The 20,152-nt window shown below is 40.4% G+C and overlaps 1 protein-coding gene across 1 annotated transcript in view; it reads left to right on the top strand.

Moving 5' to 3' along the window:
• The window catches only part of PRKDC (protein kinase, DNA-activated, catalytic subunit), a 144,042-nt gene that overhangs the window by 2,973 nt on the left and 120,917 nt on the right, over nucleotides 1–20,152 (top strand). The window contains exons 3-12 of the mRNA XM_075213494.1: nucleotides 416–522; nucleotides 880–970; nucleotides 2,072–2,235; nucleotides 3,146–3,298; nucleotides 6,110–6,217; nucleotides 11,203–11,429; nucleotides 11,634–11,728; nucleotides 11,840–11,939; nucleotides 13,783–13,916; nucleotides 19,221–19,475. Of these exons, the coding sequence (XP_075069595.1) occupies nucleotides 416–522; nucleotides 880–970; nucleotides 2,072–2,235; nucleotides 3,146–3,298; nucleotides 6,110–6,217; nucleotides 11,203–11,429; nucleotides 11,634–11,728; nucleotides 11,840–11,939; nucleotides 13,783–13,916; nucleotides 19,221–19,475 (1,434 nt within the window). The remainder of the gene's footprint in view (nucleotides 1–415; nucleotides 523–879; nucleotides 971–2,071; nucleotides 2,236–3,145; nucleotides 3,299–6,109; nucleotides 6,218–11,202; nucleotides 11,430–11,633; nucleotides 11,729–11,839; nucleotides 11,940–13,782; nucleotides 13,917–19,220; nucleotides 19,476–20,152) is intronic.

Here is a 20,152-nt window from a genome sequence, read left to right as displayed (position 1 = left end):
TATTTTCAGATTTTTTTCTTCCTTTTGTACATTACATGAACTGTGCAATACTTCTGTGAATAGCGGCAGAGGAGTTGAACTTTTTTTTACTTAACAATATGTATTCGCTTTGTTTATAGTGTCTGATGTTGTTTTTGTGGCTATTTTTTATGTGATGCCACAAAAAGACATTTGAAAACCTTGCTTTAGCTTCTGGCCCTCATTTCATTGCCCATGTTTGATAATAGCAGTTACCACTAGAGGGCAGAACTACAATTAAAACTTTGCCTTATCCCTCTCAAGTTACTTGAGAACCCTCTCACTAAACTTTTATGCTTTTTGAATATTTTATTTATTTTTATATTATGTAAATTCAGACTTGCCACTTGTGCTGCTACAATCAATGTAACTAATGTTTTTATCTTCTCCTTCTCAGATGATTCACTCAATGCTGTTGAGGTAGCTTACCTGTCTCGTGCTTCACAAAAAGGATTTAATAAATATCTTATCAGGAAAATAAAGAGAGCGAAAACACTCTCTGTGGTATGTTTCTTCGTTCTTAGATTGCTAATCCATTTGTTATCTGTAGGAATATGAATATACAAATAAGCTAAGTATGTTTTTGAATGCAGAAATTGCTTCTCTCCTTCTTTTTGCACTATGTGACACAGGTTAGATTTGATTTTTAAGGCCAGGGGGTAAATGTATCCTAGTGCGGGTTGCTGTCATCTCGCCGATTTTACGGCTACTTGTACAACCCGCACTATGATACATTTGCCCCCAGATCTTTCCCATACCTGCCTTGTATAGCGTAGTGTTTTATTTGTTCTTATTGCTTGGCAATAATGCAAATCATACCATTATTACCATGACTTTTGGATTTCTCTAATCATTTTCTAGAAGGAAGAGTTGTCTTTGGCAGCAGTGAGGAACAGAGTAGTACGATTACTTGGATCTCTAGGAGGACAAATTAATCGCAGCTTGGTAACAGGTGATCATTTTTATTATTTGAGATATACATTTTTCCTCCAGTATTGTTACACAGCTTCACTTCCAGTTTTACAACAAACAAAAATGTTTTAGAGAAACATGCATTACATAAAACAACAAATATTTGACTGTGGTTATTGAAGGCATTTTAATGTTTGCTTATCTTAAAACAGACTTCATTTATCGTCATGCCCCATTTACTGGAAGAGGGATTCCATGTTTACTGGAGTTGTTTTGATCCTGTTAAGTTAGGTCATCATCATCTTTTATTTATATAGCGCCACTAATTCCGTAGTGCTGTACAGAAAACTCACTCATAACAGTCCTTGCCCCATTGCAGCTTGCAGTCTAAGTTCCCTAACACACACCCAGACTAATGTTATTTTTTTGTCAGCAGCCAGTTAACCTACCACCATGTTTCTGGCGTGTGGGAGGAAACCCACGCAAATACACGCTCCTGTGCAATATTATTCATGTTCTTCTCCATGCCATTCTGTGATTAGTAAACTGCGGAGAGAGATGAATACTCTCATGGAGGTTATTGCTCTCTACATGGCTGATTTACCAAAACATTGAGACAGAGAAAATAGAACACATTTTACCTCCCCCCCCCCCCCCTCTCTTTGGTAAATCGCCTGTTTGCATTGTACCGGTTAATGATTATGATCTTTAAATAAGTACTCCCATCTCTCCTTGTGTCAAAAAATAGAATGTAGTTCTGACTGATCCGTTAATAAATAAATGTTACATCTATACACATGAGGTTTCTACATTTATTTACTCCAGATTTATATGAACCTAAAGATTTCCAGAATAAACTTGCGCTGTTCAAAATAGCACACATTTTCTTCCATTTACAAAAAATGCAAATAAATTTGATTTATGATAGGGGTTACCTTCTTAGATTAGTTGGATATAGAAGCAAAAATTACTAATATATAATACTACTGGCTTTGATAGTAGAATAGTATCTTCTGCAATGTCTGTAACGGATAATAAGTATGCAGTCTTTTGTAAAGCTGTTGGATTCACTTAATGTTTGTCCTTTATAAAACCAGCACATCTATCACACTAAACAAGTTCCTTTGTTTTACTTTGAAAGCTGCGTCTACAGAGGAAGTGATAAAGAATCATGTATCGTGGGACACGGAGAAGAGACTGAGCTTTGCTGTACCATTTGTTGATATGAAACCTGTGATTTACCTGGATATATTTCTGCCACATGTTACAGGTTTGGCTCTTTGTGCCAGTGACAGACAGACAAAAGTATGTTCACTTTTATTTTTACTTTTGCTCTGTGTCTATAGATGTGCTAAGTGACTTGTTTTGCAATCTGTTATAGGGGGACACATATATTTTTTTTGTTTGTTTTAGACTTAGAAATATAATTCAACTTTTCTTTCTCAGTTCTTGCCCCAGTGCCATGAATAGGAGGTGTACACAGGACTTTTTATCTACATTTTTTTTTTATATATACATTGTTTGAATATTAGAGGACAGCCTAAAGTCTCCTTCGCCAGTTGAGGATGTTGGCCTCCAGGTGTAGCAGTGGTGATTTGCAAGGCAGGCTTGATGAGGCAGAAGTCCTCTGGAGACTCCTGCTTGTCACAATTGGGCTCTGCACGTGTGACCGATTGGTTAATGAGAACTGAGATCACAGCAGCTTCTCTTCAGTCAACAGGTCTACAGTGCTCCAGGTTGCTGTGCCTACTACTGTCTGCCTACACAGTCTTTTCCAGCCTCCATACTTGAGTCTGCCTGCTACAGCAGCCTGTGCAGTGACCAGTCAGCAGTCCAGTCATTCCAGTGTTCCACCGGAACCATCCCTTTTCAAAGTGGTGTTTCGTCTTTTCTACTTTTGCTCTGTAACTAGCCTAGCAATTGGCAAGTGAAACTCATTAGATGCTGATAGTACAGTCAATTTTTTAAAATTTCAAGTAGCAAGCAGGTCAAGGGGTGCTAGATCCCCCAACCTTGGTGGTCCACATTTGTCTGTGCCAAATGCCATCCTAATTGGTAATCATGTGATGAGTTTTGGAAGGAAATTAAATGCTCCCATTTGTATATTGTCTGGTAAAGTAAAAATGTAATGATTTCTGTAATCCAATGTTTAAATGAGTAGCTGTCTTTCTCATTGAGAACATTTTCCATAAACTTGTGTTTTATTTTATTTAAGGTCGCAGCCTGTGAACTTTTGCATAGCATTGTTACTTTTATGTTGGGGAAATCATCTCAAATACCTGATGCAAAAGAGGGTCCTCCTCCAATGTACAAACTGTTCAAACGCACATTTCCTGTGTTACTTCGCTTGGCCTGTGATGTTGATCAGGTACGCTACACAGAATGTGATATGTACTGCACAGTTTCTCTATAGTTTTTTTAGTTGCTAGTTTATGTACTTTTTTTTTTTTTTGTTTAAATAATGCCTGTCATAACAGTAAGATCTTGGCATCTGGTTTAAGGCACAGTCTGACAAGGTGGCTGCACATGGGCACAGCATGCTGGGTATGCCAGCAGGACTGTACCCCATTCCTCTGCGCAACCGGTCTCGCACTTCCTATTGACACTTATGAAATGCTTGTAATTTTATTTCAGTATACCATAGCAACAACTAACAAAAAGGTCTAAAAACACTGAAGCAGAAAACTTTGTGAAAACCAATACTTGTGTCATTCTAAAAATTATTGGCCATGACTGTATGTTGTTGCTACCTGGGTTAAGGCTTCCCTGCACACATGTCAAAGGCAAGGCCTCTCCCCAAGCTGTAGTAGCTATTGGACACCTAGGGAATCACCTGACACAAGTTGGATTTAATTAATCTAAACATGTGGTGTTTTTTTTTGTTTTTTTTTAATCAAGTATTTTTTATTGATTTTTAAAGACAAGCCTACAGAAACAAAAAATAACATAAACAGAACCGACAATAAACAAAGTTTTAAAATCCCAAACGACTTCTTGTGGTAAAAAGTACTAAGTGCTTTCCAACACATATGCCTCAATGTTCCTGCACAATGTTTATGTGAGTATTAGTAGTAGAGGTATGTGTAAATTACAGAATAAGGGGAGAAATTGATGATGATTATTATTATTATTACTATTATTATTATTATTATTATTATTAATGAAGTGGGTTTGTAGAGGTTAGCTGGGTGGGGGTTGAAAGGGCAATGGTAGGAAATTTGGGAACCTGGACGTTTTTGGTGATGTAAGACATATAACCTCTATGTAATACTATAATGAATATAGAGAATTGGGTCATATTAGTCAGGAAAAGTTTTAACTGAATTTCGGATTCTTTTAAAAAAAAATATAAATAAAAAATAATTCCATTGAGACTATATGCCAGACAACGTTTGAGGGCTGACATTGTAGGAGGCTAGGGATTTTTCAAAATTTTTGGCTATAAGACTTCTGGTGGACGCTCATCAGTTTCTTATAATGTTTATTTATATGTTGGTGTGGGTAACGCAGAGAAAGCTCTGTGTACTTATGTGTAAGAGATTCAATGATAGAGTCATGAGGGGACTGCATTTTGTCCCAAAAGGGGGAATTCTGTGGGCGTGTCCACCAGATGTTGAGCACTGTGCCCATGTGACTGCAGTCTCATGGAATTGTACCAAAATATATTTCATTGTTGGAAGATATTTAACTATTCACTCTTAGTTTATAATGAAAATATTCTTGATATCCTAGTTGTTACACACACATATATTATCATATACATACCATTATGCCATACACCATCCCCTGATTCATAAGAATCATTTTTTTTTTTTTTAATAGGTGTTCGAATACTAAAAATATTCCATTGATTGTCATATTTCCCAATCTTATGCCTGTAGGGTTTTAGGATCATTGTGTTTCTTATTTGACTTCACGTTGTACATGCAATGAGTAATAGTTTTCCCGTGCACACAAAATTATTATCATCTAGTTTATCTAGGTTTCATATATGCAAATTTCTACACTCTAAATAAGGTGTTATCTTAAATGACCCGAAACATTTTCTGATAGCAAATAGCTCAGGTCTATTCAATCATACCAGTTTTGTAGCCTATGGCTCAGTAATAATTAGAAACATTTTGCCATAGTACCCAGTGTGCATTCATTGTTAAATCCATGCAATATCGGAAGGATCCTTTTCTTTTTTCTTTTTTTTTTTTGTTTATCACACACTGAACCCCTTATTTCATAGTTTGTTTGTCAATTTCTGCTATATTCTCATTTATATTGCTTAGTTATTTATTTGTCCGTTATACTTGCACTCAATAGTGACACTTGTATTTCTCTACATCTCTACAGTTTGAGCTAGTTCTGGTGTTATTTATTAAGACCTCCACTGTGGCACTCTTTTTTTCACTAAGCATTGGATTTTTGTATTATATAGGTGGCAATAAAACATACGACAGAGATCCAATATGTTGTTACTTTTTTTTTTTTTTTTTTTTTTTTAAAGATTGCATCCCAATTTGCTAAACATGATTGTGTGGGTCTCAAGATTTAATAATAATGATAACAAATATTTATATAGATATATAATTTTTTTCCCTTCCTTTACAAATAATTTGAGATTCAATCATGAATTCTATTTATATTTGATAAAAGATTAGCGATTAAAGTTTTACTTGGATATTGTTACAAACGGTTTACTATGCAATAACAGGTAGATAGATAAGAAATCTTTAGTAAAATTATGAAAAATCTGAAAGTGATTGGGACTGCAATCTCTTGTTTAAGGTACCGTTCAAAAATATATATATATATATAGATTTAAGGATAAAAAGTGCTTACTGTGGATTGTATAAAGTCCAATTCAGTCTTATTGATGGATTTGCTAAAACGTCTAAACAGTAAAAGTGGATGTGTTGCCTATAACAAGCAATCAGATTCTAGCTATCTTATTCTAGATAGAATGTACTTGATAAATAACAGCTAGAATCTTATTGGTTCCTATAGGCAACACATTTACTTTTCCTTTTTAGAAATTGTAATAAATTGCCCCCTAGTCTTTCTCTTCTATAGTTGTGAAGGAAAGAGATTTTGAATCGGAAGTGCAAAATCAAACGGGTAAAGCCGTCTCGTGTAAAGTTTTCGGCCTACTAAATGTTTTATCAAAAGTGTTTTTTTGTTTTTTTTGTAGGTAACAAGGCAGCTATATGAGCCGCTTGTTATGGGTCTCATTCATTGGTTCACAAATAACAAAAAATTTGAAAGCAAAGACACCGTGACTTTACTGGAAGCTATTTTGGTATGTCTTTGTGGATCACCTTTTTAATATCAGAATTTGTTTTTTTCTGAAACTTAACCTCACTTACTTTATTCCCCATACACCTGCTGAGCAAAACTGGCAGTACAGGTGCTACATATATAGAAATATTTGTTTTCTGCAGCCAGGTACCAAGTCATATTTCAGTCATGTTGAATCTCGTTTATCAATCAAGGCTTCGTATATATGTTTAATGTGCATTCTCAAAATCCTTTTAAGAAAAACACTGACACCCATAGTCCAAAATATAATGTAAGCCAAATGGCACACATTCTGGCAAAGAATCGCTTTGCTATGCTTCATATCAATTACATAGTTGCCTGTAGCATTCAGACATGTTTGGTAAAATACAAAGCATTTATTTGGGAATGCTCATTAAGAACATATACTAAACAGCAGTAAAGCTTTAATACATGTTCATGAACACTATTCAAAAACTGTTAAACATGCTATAACCAGTGTTGTTTTCAGTTACCATGTACCTTATATTGTTCTATGTACTCTAGAGCAGAGTTGCTCAACCTTTGGGTCAGTACCCATGCAGTTGTCAGAAACTTGTTTTGGACTCCTATGACAAGCATATAATACATTTTTGGAACTTCAGAATAATATCACGTTTGAGTCGCTGAACTATTTTTCTCAATTTTTTCAAGTTGGCTGAATATTTATTTATTAATCCTAAAATGTTGGTTAGTTTAGTCTTTCATAAAGAAACAAACATGCTTTTACTATATTCGAAAGAGAACATCTGTCTCCAGATTATAGGACACCTGCTCCAAATAAATATTTCTCTTTCATCTTATCTGGGGGACACTGCTACCATGGGGTTGTGAGAATGGAGGTGGAGTTGGCACTTAACAGGTTAACTTTGTTAATGTATCAATGCTGACAAACCCCTCCCCTCTGTAACCCCATGTAGCCTCTTCAGTCTTGGTTAAGTGCCCAAGGGAGTTGGGCTTACTTTAGATTACAGGAAGTAATGTTCCTTTTTTCTAATAATTTTTAACTTAACTTTTCAGCAGTGTGCTCTGTTAACTATACAGAGCACACTTATTCAGACAGTGAGAGCAACACTGAAAATTAATTTTTTTTCTTTTGAAACTACTCAACGCTGACAAACGTGTGATAGCCACTACCACGCTGATTTAAGACCTATATACCGACGCTACCAGAAACTGCAAAGAACAACGGTAATCGGAACGCTGGAGTCCGCCATATTGGATTATACAAATTTCCCTCCTCAGAAAAGGGGGTACTTGTTTCTCCCGAAAGAACTCCTACCAGGTATCTGCTATCAGTGACTGCTGCATAATATAGATGTGGCAGATCGCTTTGTAAGCAGCAGGAAAAATTGCAGTTGGAGGATACTAAGGATAGAGTTCTACCCCATGCAGTCTGAAGTGGGCTGTTCCAAGGGCACCAAGCACTGCCTGGGAAAGAGCTGCTGACATTCTCTTAGCCTGATTAGAAGACTAAGTATCACTTTTATTATATCTCTATATTATAAATAGGGGTATATTGAAATAAAGTTGTAGTTACAATAGCATTTTTTAATAAATATAGAATACTAAGTGCATAACACATAGCCTTTGCAAGAGATGCTAACTTTGACTTTGTCATAGTTTAGTTACTATCTTTCTGTTTGTTTGTGAGTGATTGCCTGTATTTCATTCTGTTACTGTTATACTATTCCCTTAAAAAAATGTCTGATAAGGGAAAGGCATCTCGGGTAAAATATACCTTTCCCAAGTGTAAAGATAAGTTACCAATGAGACTGCAGAACCCGGGGGCACTTTTTGTTGACTGCAGGGGGGGTACCCTAGCTGTGCAGGCTCAGGTTAGCGCATCGCCACTGCCGGAAATTCCGGCATGGGCTAATGCCCTGACACGGGGTTGAGACATTGGTTAAGCTGCTATCTAAACCAACAGAGACTCCAGCGGTTTGCGACAGTTCTCCCCTCTACCTCAGTAGCTATTGACCCCCTCGTGACAGGTGGGACTACAGGAACCACCGTGTTCACTGCATTAGGAATAAGCTGGGGCCCCATCTGTCCTACCTCACAAGAACCTCCTACAGGAGAACCGGCTTGGTCAGCTTCCCTAATGGACTTGACAGGTTAAATCGGTTCTCGGATGCACCAAGACCCTTACCAAAAAATAAGAGACACCGATCCACTAACCCCCTTCTGACCCTCTCTGATTCGGAGGGATCGTCAGAAGAGGAGGGTGAACTGATAGAAGACTCTGATTCTACACAGGTCTTAGACCCAGAAAAATCTTCCAGATATCTGGGTATTGACGACCTGGTGGTAGCAGTTTGTCAGACTTTAAGTATCTTGGCTCTAGAGGAGACTAGAACATCAGGTCAAAGTCTCTTCAAAAAGGCTAGGGAACGTGCAATCCGCTTTCCTCCATCAGTGGAACTGAAGGAACTAGCGGAAGGATCCTGGAAACAGCCAGATAAGAATTTTACCGTTCCGCATAGGTATTTGGCTTTATATCCATTACAGGAGGAGGATATCAACCATGGAAGCAGGTTCCAAGAGCTGATTCACTGGTGGCGCGCTTAGCACGACACACCACACTCCCTATCCCAGGGACAGCCACCCTGCAGGATAATACTGACAGCAAAATAGAGGGTTCTATTAAAGTCTATCTACATTGCGGCAGGTACGTCATTCAGACCTATGGTTTCATCGGCATGGGTTGCCAGAGCTATGGAAACATGGGCTGACCAATGAGCAGCGGGTCTGCAACATTCGGAATTTCTTACCCTTGCCTTGCATCTCAAGGAGGCTTCCGGATACTTATACGAGGCAGCCCAGAATGCAGCCTCCATTTCTTCATCCATTTCTGCAACCGCAGTAGCGGCCAGGAGAACCTTATGGTTCAGGTCCTGGATGCAGACACGGATTTAAAAAAGTCTTTAGAATCACTCCCTTATTCAGTGAGAGTGTTACTTGGCCCTGAACTGGACCGGATAATTTGCCAGGCCACAGGAGGCAAATGCAGCTTCCTCCATGTAAATGTTCCAAAACTTAGGATACCGAGATTTGGGTCATTTTGGTAGTCCTTTTGTGGTGGCGCTACTGGCCGGTGCCAGACACATAGACCGAGAACTTCGGCCTCCAGAGGACAATCGTATAGAGGTAGGCCTGCCGCCTCTATAAATCGTCTATCTTCTAAGCTTTCAGAAAAGCAGTCAGTTTGACGATCTCCCTTTCCTCCTCGTGGCTGCGGGAGTGGGTGGACGTCTGCTGCTGTTCAGAGATCAGTGGGCAGCTTCCTCAGAAGACCGTTTGATTCAGGGACTCATGATGAGAGGATACATGATAGATCTATCAGGTCTGGCGAAGCAACGGGGATGCCCAGTCAGTCTAGGGGCTCCTGCTTGGCCAAGGCGCGTTTGGTACTCAGAATTCTGGGGCTAGCAGTAGGTCAGGGTGTAAAATTACCTCTTCGAGAAGACCTTCAGCAAGGACCATTCACACATCAGTAACTGCCTTGGCTCAATTTACCGCATGGCTGTTGATGCCAGCCTGTTGAGGTCCAGAGGGTTCTCTTCACGAGTAGTGAATACCCTTCTGCGGGCTAGAAAATCAGTTTCTGCACGTATTTACCACCGCATCTGGAAAACCTACATCAGATGGTTTGAAATCCAAACATGCCACACTGCTGCCTTTCATCTTCCACGGCTTCAGGCTTTTCTCAAGGATGACTTGGAGGTGGGCCTTCGTGTAGGCTCTTTGAAAGTACAGATATCGGCACTGGGATCTTAATCTGGTGTAAAATATGCTTCAAGGGCCTCCGAACCATTACGCACCGCAGAATTAAAGTTCTTGTCCATGAAGGTTGTATTTCTACTAGCTATTGCATTGGCTCGTAGAGTTTCAGAATTGAGTTCTCATCATGTTGTGAACCATATCTTATTTTTCACGATGATAAGGAGGTTCTTAGCACCGTTCCTGCTTTCCTTCCAAAGGTGGTGTCTAGTTTTCTTGTGAGCCAAGAAATAGTGGTTCCGGTTTTTAAGAGTGGCCCACAGTCTTCAAGGACAGGTTCCACGGAGTCTCTGGATGTGGTCAGGGCTCTAAGAATTTATGTCAAGTGGACATCAAAGATTCGCCGCACAGATTCTTTATTTGTTTTGTTTGACTCCTCAAAACGAGGATGGCCAGCCTCTAAGCAATCGATTGCTAGGTGGCTAACTTCTATTATTAAGCAGCCTTATGTCAGTGCTAGCAGACCTGTTCCAGATTGTATTGTAAGCCATTCTACCAAATCAGTGGGGGCATCCTGGGCTGCACGAAATGGGGCCTTAGCTGACCAGTTGTGCAGAGCAGCCACGTGGTCATTGATCCATACGTTTACCAAATTTTATCAATTCAACATGTTTGCATCAGCAGACGCTGCTTTTGGCCGTAGTGCTCTACGTGCCGGGCTGTCATAGCAGTGCCTCCCTTAAGGGGGCTACTTTAGAAATTCCCCATATGGTAGCAGTGTCCCCCAGATAGGATGAGAGAGAAAAGAGAATTTTTATACTTATGATAAATCCGTTTCTCTGATTCCATCTGGGGTACACTGCGTTCCCTCTCTTTTGCTCTTCTGCTGTGTGGTCTCTGGTTGGTTGACTCCACCTCCTTGAGGCTTTATACTTGGACTGAAGATGCTACAGGGGTTGCAGAGGGGAAGGGTTTGTCAGCATTGATACATTAACAAAGTAACCCTCTTAAGTGCCGACTCCACCTCCACACTCTCAACTCCATGGTAGCGGTGTCGCCCAGATGGAATCAGAAAAAAGATTTATCGTAAGTATAAAAATACTCTTTTTTTCAGCCATATTTACATATGTTTTTCAACTTTTAATATTTATGTCTGACTATGTTATATCATCCCTTATGTTGTATAATACATACATATTTATTATGTGTTCTGCTTGGGTACTGAAGTTTTTGTTTCCTCTTAAGGATGGGATTGTGGATCCAGTTGACAGTACATTGCGAGACTTCTCAGGACAGTGCATTCGAGAATTTCTGAAATGGTCAATAAAGCAGACCACTCCACAACAGCAGGAGCGAAGCCCCGTGAACACCCAGTCACTGTTCAAAAGACTCTACAGCCTTGCTCTCCACCCTAATGCATTTAAGAGATTAGGAGCAAGTCTTGCTTTCAACAACATATATAGAGAATTTAGGTGTGCTATTCTTTCTCAGTATCTTAATGCTTAATGAAGTTTTTAAAAAATGACTGTGTATGTGTTACAGATTCTTTCTGTAATTAGTACATCTTTTCTGGAAAAAAATAGCTACAGGGTGAACATTTTGCAAATAGAATTTTTTTTCAAGATTGAACATTTTTGCTACTATATGAGTTTAAGTTGGTTGTGTTCTGTTTGTAGAGAAGAGGAGGCACTGGTGGAACACTTTATATTTGACGTCTTGGTGGTTTATATGGAAAGCTTGGCACTATCTCATGGAGATGAAAAATCCTTAGGTAAGATACACACTAAAAGTGTTTGGGAAGAATTTCCACATTTACTATACACTTTACTCAGGTTTTACAATTTGCTTGTCATATTAATGTGTTTTCTTGCTCTTGTTATAGGTACTGTTCAGCAATGTAGTGATGCCATTAACCATCTGAAACGCATTATCATTCAGAAAGGCAGCTCTTTGAACAAGGCATCTAAACGTCGCATACCAAGGTGCATAGAATGTGTGCACCCTGCATAGGATAGATTCCTAGTAACTTTGTGCTTTTCTAATACTAGTTTAAAGCTGTAAGCTAGTTAATTTGTTTAAACAGTACAATTTATTTTAACAACTATATTTTGGTTTACAATTGTAGCAAAATAAAAAGTCACAGATATTGAATGTATCCATAAAGGAAACATTTACATATTGAATAGTGTATAAAATCAATACTGCCAAAGTGCAAACATAGATAAATAATATAATAATAATTATGGTAATAATAAAAGTATCTGAGTTCCCATTTAAGAAAATGCCTGTGTGCACTGAAGGTGAGAAGTTAAGGTTAATATAAAGAGATGGAGGGGATGAAAAGAGTGGACTGAGGTCAACCTCCGGGGTACGTCGGGTCCAGCAAGGATAAATGCAGCAATAGGAAGGACTTGTCGAATTTCAGTAAATGGAAAGGAAGGTGGACATATGGTAATTACTGAAGAAAGTCTGAGAGTTATAGGATGAGTTTTGGCAGGTTAGAGTATTCTGGTGATACCATAGGCTCCAGATCCAGTATTTGTGATATTTATTGTTTAGATAAGCAGATATATTCTCTGTGAATGCGAGGTACCATACTTTGTTGTACACGTGCTATAGAAGGGGGGTGGGGTACCAGTGGCTTGTTCTTGGGCATCTATCCATGTTGTAATTCTGGGTATCTAGTTTGTCAGAGGTTTTGTCCAGACATTCATTCGGTAGGCATAAAAGGTTCTTTGAAGGATGATGTAAACATTGGAAATGAGGGGTAGCTATTTTATCCCAAAAACTCACAATTTTAAGGCATGTCCACAAGAGGTGAAGAAATGAGCCCAAATCCTTGCAATCTCTTCCAACACTGAAGGGAAGTGGTGCCAAACATCCACTGGAGTCTAGTTTAGGCCTGGCCAACCTGTGTCTCTCCTGGTGTTGTGAAACTACAAGCCCCATCATGCTTTGCAAGTAGATAGCTGGCAAAGCATGCTGGAACTTGTAGTTTCACAATACCTGGAGAGCCACAGGTTGGCCAGGCCTGGTCTAGTTGGTACCAAGTTTCACCTATAGTAGATATTTAGGCATTTTATTTGATATGGGTTGAGATTGAGGACACTCTTTGCCTCACTGTTGACCATGGATCTTCATCTGGAGGCCTGCCCAAATCCATTTCCCAATTGCAATTTATTACTTTATTTTCTGTCCATCATCCTTTTCACTTCAACTAAACTAATTCTTGCAGATTTATTTATTCAATTTGAGTTCTTTAGAAACTATTTTTGAAAATGTTTAAAGAAGGCTGTAGAAGTAAAACCTTTTTCCCTCAGTTCTCTACTTCTATATGTATGGTGACAGATATCAAATGTGCCAGTATAATGCTATACACTATTATACTAAGCAGAGATTTGTGACCCTCCTCCCTACCAGCCCTGCGCTCCATTCCTGCATTTCACCCTTATGTGGACCAGAGGAACGACACTGGCTAGAATTATCATGCTGGCTTAGTCAATTAGGTTTTTGTTTTTGCTAAAGGCTAGCCAAAGTCTGCACCTAACAAAATATAACCTGTCATAAAAGCAGCAGGTTGTCTTTAATTATTATTAAATTATGATTGAGGAATTCATCACACACGCACATAATGTGTGTATTCTCAAATTCTGAGAAAAATACTATGCATTAATCTAAAAAGTAAATGGCTAAATCTACAGAATATAGCGATGCTTAGACTCTGTAGCAATCAGAAGCTGTGTTGCACTTGCAGCAATGTTATATTTGTTAGAGTTTAATGAGATTTCAACTAAAATCCATTGTGTTTTTTGTCTCCGTGTTTAGAGGTTTTCCACGAACAGAGTCTATTTGTCTCTTGGATATTGTCCTGTGGCTTTTAGAACAATGTGGGCGCCCACAGACGGATTGTAGACACAAAGCTATGGAGCTCTTCTTTGAATTTGTTCCTTTATTATCAGGTATCTTTTTATAAATATTGTTCATCGCTTTAAAAAGTTAATTATCTCTGCATGGATGATTATTTCCTAAGGACAGGAAATGTATATGAAACTTTGCTAATTTTATTGTATTTTTGCAAAAGAAAACAAAAGTGGTAACTGGGACATACCATACTAGGAGCATTGGTCCACCACTGGATCACCAATTATTTTAAGAAAATGTATTATATGTATGGGCAAATTAAATGATCATGATTAAGGGATCTCTTTTGTGCGCATGTTTCCTATATCAAGCTTATCATTTTTAGAACATTTGTGTACTTATTGTTCAGTGCAAAGACAATTTGATAAGAACTTTTTATTAAAATTCATAACCTATTTTCTCTTTCATCCATTCTGGGGGACACTGCTACCAAGTAGGAGTTGGCACTTAACAAGTTAATAGTGAGCTGCCAACAGACCCCTCCCCCTAGTTTTGTTTTATTTTATTTAACTAGAACCGAGAGCGCTCTGTATTACAGGGCACTCTCGGGTGAGGAGAGGTGCCTGTTATTGGAGAGCAGGACGACTCTCACTGACAGGAAGTTTTTTTTCATTTTTTTTTTTGCAGCCGCCTCCTGCAGTGTGACAGGCGCCTTAGACAAGTCGCCGTCACACTGATTATTCAGAATACCAGCGCTGAGCGCCGGTACTCTGGGCGGCTATGACGGAGCAAGGAGAAGGAGTGGAGCAGACTAAGTACCCCCCTCAGGAAAAGGAGGGGGGGAAACTAGTCTGCAGTGTCCGGGCCGAGAATGCGCTGGTGAAAGGAGCACTATGCAGGCGTCTCTGCATATTGAGAAGCAGAGATCGCCTGGGGGTAGGTTAGCCTCCATTAAAGGCAGCAAGAACACGGAGAGGAGTACAGGAACGCGGAAAGGTTATGGAAAGAGAAACACCCCCCCTCCCCGTCTCAGTGGTGAACTGGAACAGGCGGAAGCGCCAAGATTCTGTCCAGGAAAGACACATCACTGCTGTATCTCCATGCAGGCTTCTCCCTTCATGTTTACTTAAGAGGAAGCTAAGTGCCTTTTTCTTTCTATATACTCCATATATATGTAGATAGGAGGAATTGAAAAGTTGTGGTGGATTTATACACATAGTGGGGCATTGTATATGATTATATAGATACTTGCTCTCACATATACTTGAATACAGGGATACTATCTTTTAACTCTGTCATAGAGTAGATAGTATATTTAGTTTTTTTCTGTGTGTGCTTGGTTGTGGTTGCCTATACTGTTTTCCTTTTAAAATGTTTGAAAAAGGTAAAGCACCCAGGGCCAATTACTACACTTGTTCCAAGTGTAATACTAAACTGCCTACTGAACACCAGGAACGGGAGGCTCTCTGTAATGACTGTAATGTGGCTTCAAGGGCGTCGCAGACCAGTGCCCTACTTTTAACAGAAACTCCAGCGTGGGTGGCAACACTGATGCAGGGGATTAGTATTTTGGTACAATTGCTTTCTAAGCCCGCAGAAATTCCAGCGGTAATAGCGGCAATCCCTTCTACCTCTGGAATAGTTACCTCTCTTAATTCAGGGGTAGTCTCGGGAAATACCGAGTCTGTTGCTTCAGGACTAGTGGTACTTCCCTCTTATGATTGAACCGGCTTGGTCTGCTTCGTTAGTCAGGGGTCTGGATCGGTTGAACCGATTTTTAGAAAGTCCTAGGCTTTTGTCCAAAAACAGGAGCCACCGATTAGCTAATCCCCTTCTGACTCTCTCGGATTAGGAGAGGGGGGGAGGGGGGCTCGTCTGGCAGGGGTCAAACATTTACATCCAGATCGTCTGGGGGCAGGAGACACTACCTCCTAGGTAGGTCTTCCTCCTCCTCCTCCTCCTCCTCCTCTTTAAGCCTTCCCTCTTCTAAGCTTCCGGATAATTGGCAGCAGGATGTCTACCCTCCACTGTTTGTGGGGGACGGGGACACATCTGCTACTGTTCAGAGATCAGTGGACAGAGTAAAGGTGGATGTTTCTTTCAGGCCAGTGTTGAACCTCAAGCAGTTGAATTTTCACCTGCGGGTAGTTACAATTTGAATAGAATCCCTGAGATCTGTCATCAGCAGATTGGAGGCATGTCGCTTCAAGGCATCGTTTGATATCAAGGATGCCTACCTACATGTTTCAATCTGGTAAGCGAAGCAAGCTCTCCTCAGATTCACAGAGGGATCTGCCCACTATCAGTTCAGGATTCTTCCATTCGGTCTTGTAACAGCACCAATGGTGTTTACAAAGATTATGGCGGCTTATGTTCATGCCAGAGAGGTGCAATTAGTGCCCTATCTGGACGATTTACTGATCAAAGCTTCTTCAGCTCAATTGCTAGAACAACATTTTTATTTTATCATTTGCATTCTGAAAAAGCATGGCTGGCTCTTAACCGCTGAAGTCACAGTTAGCTCCTTGTCAAAGGATGTCTTTCCTGGGACTAATAATGGACACCAGCTGTCCAAAGGTTTTCTTCCAGAGGACAAGATAAGGTCCCTGCAAGAGTTGACGAACCGAGGGAAAATGGTGTCGGCCTTCGAGATTTTCCCTTATGGCCGAATCCACTCTCTGTGTTTTCAATGGCACATATTGAAGTAATGGGCAGGAACTCGTCTGAAGTTCGAGTGTCAGCTGGTTCTCTTATCTCTGGATGCGAAATAGTCTCTCAAATGGTGGATATTCCGAGACAATTTGATAGGCGTCAGACCTTTGCCCCCTGGCCTTGGATGTTTAGTATCCACGGACGCTAGTCTTCGGGGACAGTGGCTCTTCATCTGAGAATTGAAGGGCTTTGTTGCGTCCAGATCTCTCCCCATAAATGTTCTGTAACTAAAAGCCATGTTGAGAGCCTTGAAGGGAGTGCAGCTAATCCTGCAGGGCTTTCAGGTTTGCCTTCAGTCCGACAATGCCACGGCAGTGTCGTACGTAAGTAGGCAGGGAGGCACCGGGAGTGCAGAAGCAAGGGAGGTGACGTATCAGACTTTCGCAGGGGTCGAAAAACACGTTCCCGCTGCATAAACAGTCCTTATTCCAGGCATTTAAAGCTGGCAAGCAGACTACCTAAGCCAGCACGAGGTTCTGCCGGGGGAATTGACTCTTCATCAGAAGGTCTTTCAGATCCTGGACGACCAGTGGGGGCTTCCAGATCGAGATCTGATGGCGTCTCGATACAACAGAAGGGTTGCAGAGTTTACTCAAGGCCAAGAAGATCCCATGGCAGTGGCGGTGGATGTATGGACAATGCCATGGGACTTCAGGTTAGGTTACCTCTTTCCTCCCATTTCCATGATTCCCAGGTTCCTTAGGAGAGTCTAGCAAGGATGCCTGCCAGTCATTCTAGTGGCTCCAGATTGGCCACGGAGGGTCTGGTATCTGGAGATTTATATAATGGCGGTAGGTCCAGGTCTTCGGTTACCTGCTAATTCAGGGACCATTCCTGCATCAGGATTTAACCTGGCTGAATTTAACGACATGACATTTGAAGCCAGCCTTGGGAACCCAGAGGGTTCTCCTCACAGGTAGTAGATACTCTGGTTAAGGCTTGAAAGCCAGTTTCAGCTCTAATATATCACCGTTCTGGCTTACATGCATTAAATGGTGTAGAACAAGGCCTGCAATTCAAATCGTTCCATCTTGCTAGGTTTCTTGCGGTTTTCCAGGATGGTCTGGATGGAAGTCTTCACATAGGATCTCTATAAGTACAGGTGTCGGCTCTTTCTGTGTTTTTTCATAGACGTTAGGTAGAAATTCCGGATGTTAGGACTTTTTACAGGGAGTCCTACATATTCAACCTCTGTATGTCCCGCTACGGCTTCTTGGAATCTAAACTGGTCCTTTAATATGCTTCAGGAGCCTCCATTTGAACCGTTACAGTATGCAGTCTTACCATTCTTAACATGGAAGGTGGTTTTTCCTTCTTGCTTGCCCTCAGCCAGGAGGGTTTACGAGCTGGGGCATTGTCTTGTCGAGAACCTTATCTGGTGTTTCATGATGATAGAGCGGTTCTCAGAACGGTTCCATCTTTTCTACCTAAGGTGGTTTCTGGTTTTCATGTAATACAGGAAATTTTAGTTCTGGTGTTCACAGAGGACCCTCAGGAACCTGGAACAGGATCTATGAAAAATCTAGATGTGGTTAGGGCTCTTCCAATCTATGTTAAGAGGATTTCAAAGATTCGCCGTACAGATTCTTTATTTGTCTTGTTTGATTTATCGAGACGTGGTTGGCCAGCTTCTAAGCAGTCTATTGCTAGATGGCTGACTTTGACTATTAAACAGGCTTATGTCAATGCTTACCGTTCTATTCCAGATCGTATTGTGGCCCATTCTATCCGTTCTGCTGGGGCGTTATGCAGTGCAGCCACCTGGTCCTCGGTCCATACGTTCACAAGATTTTCATCATCATTTATTTATATAGCGCCACTGATTCCGCAGCGCTGTACAGAGAACTCATTCACATCAGTCCCTGCCCCATTGGAGCTTACAGTCTAAATTCCCTAACATACACACACACACAGACACACACACACAGACAGACACAGACTAGGGTCAATTTTTGATTGCAGGCAATTAACCTACTAGTATGTTTTTGGGAGTGTGGGAGGAAACCGGAGGACCCGGAGGAAACACGGGGAGAACATGCAAACTCCACACAGATAAGGCCATGGTCGGGAATTGAACTCATGACCCACAGCGCTGTGAGGCAGAAGTGCTAACCACTTAGCCACCATGCATGCATGCATGCAGTTGAATGTCCTTGCATCAGCAGATGCCAGTTTTGGCCTTAGTACTTTACGTGCCGGGCTATCGTAGCGGTCCCTTCCTTCAAGGGGGCTGCTTTAGAAAGTCCCCATGGTAGCAGTGTCCCCCAGAATGGATAAAAGAAAAAAAAGGATTTATATACTTACAATAAATCTGATTCCTTCTGGGGGACACTGCGTTCCCTCCCTTCTGCTTTTCTTCTGTATGTTCTTTGTTGATTGGCCTATCTTTTCGGGGCTTTGTAATGAAACTGAGGACTCTGGGGTTGGCAGGGGGAGGGGTCGGTCGGCAGCTCAAGATTAACTTGTTAAGTGCCAACTTCTGCTTCCCCCTCACTCAAACCATGGTAGCAGTGTCCCCCAGAAGGAATCCGAGAAACAGATTTATCGTAAGTATATAAATCCCTTTTTTCTCTGTAACTACCTTAAAATGTGCAATTACAAACGGTAGTAACTTTTTATGACCTTTATCCAAATGTCTTTATACAATTTTGTTTGATCATTAGCAATTACCAATTCCTTGTTTATTTCAGATAAAAAATCCCCATCTGCCTGGCTGGAGGAGATCATTAAGAAAGATGGAGTCAGTTTCTTGATTAAGAAGTTTGAAGGTGGAGGTGCCGGCAGTGGGGAACACTGTGGAATTTTGCACATTGCCACACTCCATGAACTGGAAGAGGCCTTCACTTTACGAGCTGTGGTTCAATGGATGGACATGTTGCTTGCAGCTCTGGACTGTTATAATACATTTATCGGCATGCGTGTTGTGAAGCCACATACATTGCTAGGTGAGGAGATGTAACTTTATGTTCATCGTTTATATGTTTGTTTGTTTTTTCAGCCACTGAACTTTTCTTAGGCTGGTCTAGATAATTTTACCCCAGATATGTGTGCAGGCATTGACTGTAGCTAGCTAAAATGTTCCTCACCTCCTTCATTTTGCTTGTAAATGAAGTCAGATTTCTTTTAACAAAATAAATGTTTAAAACTATATGCAGGTTAGTAAATGCTTATACACGTTTATGATACTTCTAAAAGCATAGAACACACAGACCACATAGAACATTAGGATTGGGCAATATTCCAAAAATTACACAACGATGATGCCATGGGTGAAAGTACACCCTGAGTTCTTCCATATCAATAAAGAAGGTGAAGGTAATTTTAGCCATGACTGATAATAAAGTCCTTCAGTGAAAAGGGTCTGTAAGATCACTTCCAAAGACTTAAGTCCATAATTCTATAATGACAAATTAAATACATTTAAGTCCGTTATCAATCTTACCAGGAGTGGACATTGTAACAAATTTACCCAAAGATCAGACCAGATCACAAAAAAAATCCTAAACGCTACACTCTGAAACCTAATGGCCTTTGTCAACATGGTAAATGGCAATTTGTCTACAGTCAGAAAAAAAAAATGGACAAATATGGCTTTCATGGCAGGAAAAAACACCCCGCCTCC

This window comes from Mixophyes fleayi, chromosome 5 (genome assembly GCF_038048845.1).
Source record: "Mixophyes fleayi isolate aMixFle1 chromosome 5, aMixFle1.hap1, whole genome shotgun sequence".
Lineage (NCBI taxonomy): Eukaryota > Metazoa > Chordata > Amphibia > Anura > Limnodynastidae > Mixophyes > Mixophyes fleayi.
Note: the sequence above shows the minus strand (reverse complement) of the source record. Positions and strands in the feature narration are given on the sequence as shown.